Source organism: Neoarius graeffei, chromosome 20 (genome assembly GCF_027579695.1).
Source record: "Neoarius graeffei isolate fNeoGra1 chromosome 20, fNeoGra1.pri, whole genome shotgun sequence".
Classification (NCBI taxonomy): Eukaryota; Metazoa; Chordata; class Actinopteri; order Siluriformes; family Ariidae; genus Neoarius; species Neoarius graeffei.
The window spans coordinates 62,995,426-63,005,320 of NC_083588.1; the positions used below are offsets into that span (position 1 = coordinate 62,995,426).

The 9,895-nt window shown below is 42.7% G+C and overlaps 2 protein-coding genes across 3 annotated transcripts in view; both read right to left on the bottom strand.

Annotated features, from left to right (window-relative positions):
- The window catches only part of LOC132868909 (large ribosomal subunit protein uL3), a 477,874-nt gene that overhangs the window by 143,547 nt on the left and 324,432 nt on the right, over nucleotides 1-9,895 (bottom strand). Inside the window, exon 1 of one of the 2 annotated variants that reach the window (XM_060902201.1) lies at nucleotides 7,533-7,537. The exons of the other annotated variant lie outside the window; for it this stretch is intronic. Within the exon in view, the coding sequence (XP_060758184.1) occupies nucleotides 7,533-7,535 (3 nt within the window). The 5' untranslated portion in view covers nucleotides 7,536-7,537. Of the gene's footprint in view, nucleotides 1-7,532; nucleotides 7,538-9,895 lie in introns of those variants that run through there. 2 annotated transcript variants of the gene reach the window in all.
- The window catches only part of pyya (peptide YYa), a 41,909-nt gene continuing 41,222 nt past the window's right edge, over nucleotides 9,209-9,895 (bottom strand). Inside the window, exon 4 of the mRNA XM_060902687.1 lies at nucleotides 9,209-9,304. Within this exon, the coding sequence (XP_060758670.1) occupies nucleotides 9,280-9,304 (25 nt within the window). The 3' untranslated portion in view covers nucleotides 9,209-9,279. The remainder of the gene's footprint in view (nucleotides 9,305-9,895) is intronic.

Below are 9,895 nucleotides of genomic sequence, written 5' to 3' on the forward strand. Positions count from 1 at the left end.
TCAGCGCGGTGGTCTTAAAGGGGCAACAGCAGCCTGAGTGCACAGTGGGGTCCACCACTAATACCGCTTTAAATGAACAGCCATGCTAATATCTCATCTCATCTCATTATCTGTAGCCGCTTTATCCTGTTCTACAGGGTCGCAGGCAAGCTGGAGCCTATCCCAGCTGACTACGGGCGAAAGGCGGGGTTCACCCTGGACAAGTCGCCAGGTCATCACAGGGCTGACACATAGACACAGACAACCATTCACACTCACATTCACACCTACGCTCAATTTAGAGTCACCAGTTAACCTAACCTGCATGTCTTTGGACTGTGGGGGAAACCGGAGCACCCGGAGGAAACCCACGCGGACACGGGGAGAACATGCAAACTCCACACAGAAAGGCCCTCGCCGGCCACGGGGCTTGAACCTGGACCTTCTTGCTGTGAGGCGACAGCGCTAACCACTACACCACCGTGCCACCCTCATCTCATCTCATCTCATCTCATCTCATCTCATCTCATTATCTCTAGCCGCTTTATCCTGTTCTACAGGGTCGCAGGCAAGTTGGAGCCTATCCCAGCTGACTACGGGTGAAAGGCGGGGTACACCCTGGACAAGTCGCCAGGTCATCACAGGGCTGACACATAGACACAGACAACCATTCACACTCACATTCACACCTACGCTCAATTTAGAGTCACCAGTTAACCTAACCTGCATGTCTTTGGACTGTGGGGGAAACCGGAGCACCCGGAGGAAACCCACGCGGACACGGGGAGAACATGTAAACTCCACACAGAAAGGCCCTCGCCGGCCCCGGGGCTCGAACCCGGACCTTCTTGCTGTGAGGCGACAGTGCTAACCACTACACCACTGTACCGCCCCAAAATAAGCATATATTTAAAAAAATAAATAAATAAAAGTTCTCAGTTTCAGCATTTGATATGTTCTTTGTACTATTTTCAATGAAATGTACCGTAGTGTTTCCATGATTTGCAAATCTTCTCATTCTGTTTTTATTTATGTTTTACACCCAGCTTTTTAGGAATTGGGGTTGTAAATGGCCTGAACTCAAAACTTAGGTCAGTGGCCACAATGAAGCTAATCTGTATCCTATGCATTCCACAATGTCTTGAATATCATGAGAAAGAAGGGAAATAACAGACAGGACCACATTAGCCTACCGCAGGCTCGTATGTGCTGAGCCAGACTTTCCAGAATACAGCACAGAGACTCTGTTGGCTCAACATGCCATAGGTCTCACGTGGCAATTACAACAAGAGACAAATGTTGATAAGGTTCCCACTTAACCCACAGCGCTAAGCACTACACCACCGTGCCGCCCGCCATGCTAATATAATAATATGAATATTCATGATTTATTTAGAATTCATTCAGTTCAGATTCATGTTCAAGCAGTATTGGATAGAATTTATATACCAGAGGTAGACAGTAACGAAGTACATTTACTTGAGTACTGTACTTAAGTATGCTTTTTGAGTATCTGTACTTGCGTATTTTTTTTTTGGCAACTTCTGTCTTTAACTCAGGAGCGTAGCTAGGATTTTTCAAAGGGGAGTTCACACACTGACTGGCAGCCTGAGTACATAACCGCAGGTTTGTAAATGAAAAAATACATTGAATACATTTGAGAAAATAACGCTGTCTTTGCATCATTCTTTCATCTCATGTTGCGAGCTGTTGAGATGTTGGACAATGCTTAGGCCAAATCAGCTTTATCCGGCGGTGTATGGATAGCAGCTCAACATCTTACCCTAGTCAACCAATGCAGCTTGACCATGCTTTCTAGTGCGATTGTGTTGCACTTGCACAGAACCAGGGTTTTGCCCAAACCACAGGAAGTCCATACAAGGTTATAGAAACCCTAATGAGGCTGAGGTGACAATCTAGTTAAAAAAAAAAGTTAGAAAAATTACAGTGGGCATTTTTCTAATATTCTCATGCGGCTATTGAAGAAACGTATGGTCCAACAAACGGGGGGGGGGGGGGGGGGGGGGGGTCACAGGCACCCCAGGACCCCCCAGCTACACCCTTGTAACTTCACTACATTTGAAAGACAAATATCATACTTTTCACTCCACTACATTTCTGTCAAGGTGCTCGTTACTCGCTACTATGAAGCAGCTTTGAAAGTGGATGTTTTTTCCTTTTCATTTCTAAAATGTGATTGGTTTATTCGCAGGTGACACTGAGAGCCGATCAGTAATCACTAGGGTCACGTCACATCCATAGACTGTATAAAATCAAGATCAATGATTTCTCCGCAGCGTTATTTACGCACTCATGGCCCATGAACCCATATTTCAGTTTTCTGAAAGAATTAAAGATTCATTTTGTTTTAAATGTTTGCTTTGTGGGGCGGCACGGTGGTGTAGTGGTTAGCGCTGTCGCCTCACAGCAAGAAGGTCCTGGGTTCGAGCCCCGGGGCCGGCGAGGGCCTTTCTGTGCGGAGTTTGCATGTTCTCCCCGTGTCCGCGTGGGTTTCCTCCGGGTGCTCCGGTTTCCCCCACAGTCCAAAGACATGCAGGTTAGGTTAACTGGTGACTCTAAATTGACCGTAGGTGTGAATGTGAGTGTGAATGGTTGTCTGTGTCCATGTGTCAGCCCTGTGATGACCTGGCGACTTGTCCAGGGTGTACCCCGCCTTTCGCCCGTAGTCAGCTGGGATAGGCTCCAGCTTGCCTGCGACCCTGTAGAAGGATAAAGCGGCTAGAGATAATGAGATGTTTGCTTTGTTTGCCAAAAATGAACCACATCACGGCCTACAAAACCTCGCCATCCAACCTGCGGCAGTAAAATGAGGTATATAAACATTTTATTCCAAGAGAAAGCTTGCAGTGAAGTTGTCTGTGCTTTTAGAGCTAGCAATAATGCTGCAGTAGCTATGCAGTCTGATTAGTCAAATGACTTTCTATGGATTTTCCTGCCAAGCTGACGTAGCCTTGTCCATGGCTAACATTAACACATTAGTTAGCATGTAAAAACAGAGTTACGCTAACATGAATAACATTAGCTTATCTGAAGTCCTTTCAGAAATATGTTTTAGCATAATCTTGCCAAATAAACAGAATGTAGAAATCTTTCTTTTCTAGTAGCGTTAGCTACCCAATATGATTTCGAGTTTGAAAAAAGTTTGCTAGCATGTCAGGTGGAGTTTCACTGACTAGCTAGCTTAACATTAAACCACCATGATGGCACAGCATGCGTTCATTTTGTGAATTCACATTTCTGTCTTTGCTAATGGCATTAGGTTTTCTAAGTGTTGTGACAATAATACAACAATGTTTTGACAGAAAAATTACTTTTAATACTTAAGTATTTTTAAAAGAAAGTACTTCAGTAGGGCGGCACGGTGGTGTAGTGGTTAGCGCTGTCGCCTCACAGCAAGAAGGTCCTGGGTTCGAGCCCCGGGGCTGGCGAGGGCCTTTCTGTGTGGAGTTTGCATGTTCTCCTCGTGTCCACGTGGGTTTCCTCCGGGTGCTCCGGTTTCCCCCACAGTCCAAAGACATGCAGGTTAGGTTAACTGGTGACTCTAAATTGACCGTGAATGGTTGTCTGTGTCTATGTGTCAGCCCTGTGATGACCTGGCGACTTGTCCAGGGTGAACCCCGCCTTTTGCCCGTAGTCAGCTGGGATAGGCTCCAGCTTGCCTGCGACCCTGTAGAAGGATAAAGCGGCTAGAGATGATGAGATGAGATATATATATATATATATATATATATGGCCTATTAAGACTTTTAAACATCAACTATATGTACACAGTCCTGTGCAAAAGTCTTAGGCACGTGTAAAGAAATGCTGTCGACCAAAAATGGCTTAAAAATAATGAAATGAAATGTTTCAACATTAAAAAATACTATAAACAGCACTAAACCATAATAAATCAATATAACAAAGTCAATATTTGGTGTGAGACAACCCTTTGCTTTAGTCTCAGGTCCAGTGAGGTCAGTTTTATGTGGAAATGATCTGTAGGTTTTCCTGAGCATCTTACAGAACCAGCCACAGTTCTTCTGGACACTTTGACTGTCACACTCGCTTCTTCATTTTATACCAAAACCCAGCAGCCTTCATTATGTTTTCTATTTTAATCTGAAAAGTGCTCTCTTATGGAATATGCTGCTCAGATACAAACTTTTTTCCTATAACATTTAATTTTGTGCTGGAAAAAAACAAACATTTGGAACTCTAAAATGTTTTTATAATGTTTTGACTCGATAATGAAGAAGTCATAAAATAGAAATCTATAACAAAGTTTGTATGAAAAAAAAATAGGGTGCCAAAGATTTTTGCACAGTACTGTGTGTGTGTGTGTGTGTGTGTGTGTGTAATATATATAAAGTTGTCATTCATTCATTTATTCATTCATTCATTCATTCATTCATTATCTCTAGCCGCTTTATCCTTCTACAGGGTCGCAGGCAAGCTGGATCCTATCCCAGCTGACTACGGGCGAAAGGCGGGGTACACCCTGGACAAGTCGCCAGGTCATCACAGGGCTGACACATAGACACAGACAACCATTCACACTCACATTCACACCTACGCTCAATTTAGAGTCACCAGTTAACCTAACCTGCATGTCTTTGGACTGTGGGGGAAACCGGAGCACCCGGAGGAAACCCACACGGACACGGGGAGAACATGCAAACTCCACACAGAAAGGCCCTCGCCGGCCCCGGGGCTCAAACCCAGGACCTTCTTGCTGTGAGGCGACAGCGCTAACCACTACACCACCGTGCCGCCTAGTCCTGACTATATATCATAATATATTTTTTCCATATAATATAATTTTAATATACTTAATTTGCCCTTTTCCCGATAATTACAATATTCATAAATATTAACACCCCCCACATATTACATTTCCTGAAATAAAGTTGTTAATTGTATTATAATGATATTGTCTCTACATCATTAAAATATTATGGCATACTTAATAACTCTATGATAAATTGGCATTTCTATGTTAATGTTATTAATATTTAATAAGTATGATACATTAATACATAACATTACATGTGTGTAATTGTATTCTTTATAAATTTGAACAATATATCATTAATTATTTCCATAATTTACATAGAGTGTGCAGTTTTATCCGTAAATTTACTCTAAAGCTTACTATACAGTGTCCTTCACAGTTATTAGCACCCCTTGTAAAGATCAGATATAATTTTATATCTGGAAATGATACATTTCTGTAAAGCTGCTATGTGGATGGCGTCAAAAGCACTATACAAGTAAAACTGCATTGAAAAAAAGCAGGTGTACTGATGTTCCTATTAAAGTGGACAGCGAGTGTATTGTGCAGATCAATGAACTGAACCAGTCTCATGACGAAACACAAACAAGAAGTGTCCCATAGTAGGTATTCTTTAAAACAAGCATAGTTCCAGTGAAGGTGTTCTGGCAACACAAGACATTTTTTTTTTACATTTCTTTTTTGAAACCCAAGTCCATAATCAAGGATGTTAATTATATTTCTACATTTGGCAATTTGCTTTGCTCGGTCAGATGCCCAAATACAATTAAGACACTTAAGCTCTTGGTCCAATCAAACGCAATGGGCAGTATAACTCTAATTGCTGTCATCTGTTAGGCAGCCTAATTAGTAACTCAAGAGGCTCAGAAGCCTTAATTGCTGCATAAAATCACTGTATAAATAGGAGGTGCTCTGGGAGTATTGGCATGCTAGCAATTATCTGTTAACAGTAATGGGTTTCAATCAAGTAGGAGTTGGTTTGCTGCTACTCTATACAGCTGGTTTATCAGCAGCACAGTGGCAACAAGTGGGGAATGTTCAGGTTCCTGCTGGACTTCAGGTTAATGGTCCAGGGCATTCTTCACTGCAGGTAAATGCTGGGTTGCCTTCTCAATGGACTCCAGGTGGTTCTCAAGCTGGAAGCCCTGCAGTAGCCCCACTTGGACTACAGCTTCAAAACCCTTCAGCTGCTGCAGCCCAGCAAGTAATTCAGCAACCAGTGAAGCAACTGACTTGGCGTTTTCCAGCAACACCACAAATCCCAACACCACCAACCCCAGTGCACTTTGTAAGACCACCTCGTCCTGCTCTGTCTGAGGGGGTAACGGCAAGGTGCAGTGAGAATGCAGTGCATGTAGAGGTGAGGAAAGACCTGCTTGGAACTGATGTAGCCCTTAATATTGCTGCTCTCACACTGGGAGGCTGTGCTGCCAAAGGGGTGGATGCTTCTTCCCAGTTCCTCATCTATGAATCGGCACTGCATGACTGCAACAGCAAGCTGACTGTAAGCCTTCTATTGCCAAGTACCTCAGTTTTGCTTTAAGCTTGTTCTGGATGGTTTTATATTGCCTTTTTCCTTCAGGTGACTGCAAACGAGCTGGTCTATATCTTCACCCTTGGTTTTGCTCCAGTGCTTCAAAGTGGCTCTCCACTTCTGAGAAGTGCTGGTGTTCAGGTTCTCATTGAGTGTCACTATCCAAGGTAAGTATTGCTCCCTATGAATAAATCTGCTTGGGTTTACTTGGGAGGCTGCACTCGGTTGTGATGGCCTTGTAATGTTTTCCAGACTCCACAATGTGAGTAGCAGTAGTCTCATGCCTGCTTGGATCTCACATGCTTCAGCCCAAGCTGCTGAGGAGCTTCTTGTCTTCTCCTTGAGGATCATGATGGGTTTGTATCATGGTTGGGCTGTAGCTTGTCTGGGTGAGGAATAATCTACTAATGAGGCCTCTCTTGTTGTAGATGACTGGCTATTCCAAAGGCCATCCAACCAGTACTATCTGGGTGAGCTTATAAATATTGAGGCTTCAGTACTGCAGTTCCACCATGTGCCCCTGCGTGTCTTTGTAGACAGCTGTGTGGCCACTCCTGTCCCTGACATGAATGCTGTCCCAAGATATTACTTCATTGAAAACCATGGGTGAGTGAGGTTCTTTTGAGTCTCTGTAAGCTGAACTGAACTGCCCTAACTGTGACCCCTTCCAGGTGCCTGGTTGATGCCAAGCTTACACATTCTGGTTCCCGTTTCCTGCCCTACACTCAAGCAGCTAAGCTGAGGTTTCAGCTGGAAGCTTTCAGATTTCAACAAGGGAACAGTAGCTTGGTAAGTAGTGACTGGACAGGGATGCGACATTCTTGCAGGCCTGTTGTGACCTTGCAGCTGAACTTGTATTTGTGCCCCCCCCCCAGGTCTACATTGCCTGCACCTTGAAGGCAACAGCAGCATCTGCCCCTGCTGATGCTGAGCACAAGGCTTGTTCATTCTCTGACAACCGGTATGTTGCTGTGACCATGACTTGTACAGTGCTGCTGAACTGTGACCACTAAAGCATTACTGTGTCTTAGATGGACTGCTGCATATGGTGCTGACCAAGTGTGCAGTTGTTGCAGGAGCACCTGTGGAAGCATGAGGAAGGGACGTGATCTGTCATCAGAACAAGGTATTTGGGAGAACTGTTGGTCAGCATGCTCTTCAGGCCTGAATTGGCACAGTGTACACAATTTGTGGTGTGGCTTTTGGTTTTGGACCCCACTCATGCATCTTGTCTTTATTTGCAGGCTTGCAGCTGGAGAAAGAAGTAAGCCTTGGCCCAATCATGGTACTGGAAAAAGTTCAGGAGTCTCATGACTTGATTAAATAAAGTTTAAACTTGTGACTTGCCTTATTGCTTTTTGCCTCAACATGGGTGGGTTTCTAAGAGCTAGAAAACTGGGGCTTCCCCACTTGACAGCAGCTAGTGCTCCTGTCTTGAGCTGTATGTGGTGGGCAGAGTGCAAGCCAGACCTCTGGCTGTGATGGTATAACTAAGGGGATAATGATCCCTAAGGCACCCTAGTTCCTAAAACCTGTGTGGTGTGTAAAACATCCAGTTTACCAGCTCTGTACCCTTGAGACAAAAGCATGGAAGCTTAACCAAACCCTTGTTTTCAGCCTAGACTAGGCAGCAGTCCCATTGTTAATTGGAAGGCTGTTAAATTACAATATGGCTCTCTGGAGTGTTTCAAACTGCCCACTAAGCCTGTTTGAAGGCAGGACTCCCCACTTGACTAGAATTAAAGGAAGGGTACATGCTAGACTAAACAATCCCTTTCTTATTTGATCCCAATATGCTTCAACTTTGGTAGTACCTGTCAAAGGTCCAATAGGGAGGACTCCTCCCTTTCATGGCAAGCTTCTAATTGATGCTTATGTGGCCATCAATGAAGGCATCTGCTTTTGTGACCTTATTTGTTTGCTTGGGCTTTCTATTGTGCCCATCTGAAAAGGAGTTTTTAAGGTACTTGAGTTCTGAAAGGTCACATTTGAAGCACCCCTTCCCTCAAACTGCTAGTGTTTCCTGTGAAATACCTTTTCTCCTTGTAAGAGTTGGGTGTTCTCAGATGGCATAAACTTGTGTGGCTGTTTACACTCCAGCATTGCTGTTCCAATCTCACACCTTCAGACAGGTTTTATTGAACTACATCTCCAGGGTGTCGGTGCTGTGCCAGGGCAGTGTAAGATGTAATGAACCCAACCCTATCTGATGTGTCATGCTTCCTGGGCTTTGTGTAGGTTTGGGATGAGAATGAGCAATCCTTAATTGCCCTTGAATTTTAAGGGTCACCTGTGCAACAATCATGTCAGCTATTCTGCAAAAAAAAAACCTTTTTCTAATGAAATATTTTTTCTCTCTGTGCTCAGTTTTGCAGAGTTTTATACCAGTGTGAGACTTCTTGACTGGTCAAGTGTTTTCAGATTTTTTAAATGGATAACTGGAGTTGTGTTGATAAGGCTGGCCTGTTTGGGGTGGGACAGTATCAGTCCCACCTGGGAAACTATTCTCATTGAAATGTAGTTTTTAAAGTGCTTGAATTTTGAAAGATCACACTTGAAGCTCCACCTCTCTCCAAATGAACTGCTGGTGGTTTTGTGATCTCAGTATGAATACAGCTCCAACTTTAAGCATTTTGAAACAATCTTTTTCTTAAGATTATTGGCTTCCTTGTGCCTGGCTAATAAACTTTTTTTTTAAAAAAGCCTTAAAATGTAATGAGCCACAAACATTTTCAGTCGACTGCAGACACCAGTGGTTCAGACATCACGAATCATGTAAACCTTTAATCACAGTCAATATGTACAAACACTGAGTCCTCTGTAAGACATAGCGATGTTTCCAGGGACACGGATTCTCTGTCTAGTAACAAATCATGTGAGGTTGGATGTGCTGATGGAGAGAAACGTGGAGGAAGAAGAGTGAGGGTTGGAGAGGGCGGCACAAGAGACCAACAGGGGGCAGCAGTGAGCATCACCACATGTACGACTCGTCATACCTGAAAAACACGACGTGGGACGTCTACACATTCATTCTGCTTTCATTGAACAGTGAGGCTAATTAACACGTTTTGCATTAATAACATGCATTTTGTTCATTTAAACATTTTATACAACATTGTTTACATGCAGTATAGTTTTTTCCTTTGCTTTTTTTATATTTGATATTCTGTTTATCTTAAACTATAATATGAATTTATAAATGAACCATAAATAAGGTATGAAAATCAACATAGCAAATTAAACTTAAAAAAAATGTACATTTTATTTCTAATTATGTTCTTTAGGAATATTATAATAAAAAAAGTATAATGTAAAATATGTGAGAATTTATAAATCAGCAATCATGTAGTAAATTGTTTACATGCATACCTGTTTATAAATTACATGTATATTATATCTGTAAATAATTTCTATTTTATTTTTTCTATATTTATCATTTATTAATTTAGTGTTAAGCTGAATTTAAGATGAATGTGTATGAGATAAATGAGCAATAATAAAAATCCAAACTGTTCAGGGTGTGATGTAGGAACTATTCGTTTATCTCCTGTGCTATACTTTCTCTTTCTTCTCCCTGCAATGAGCTC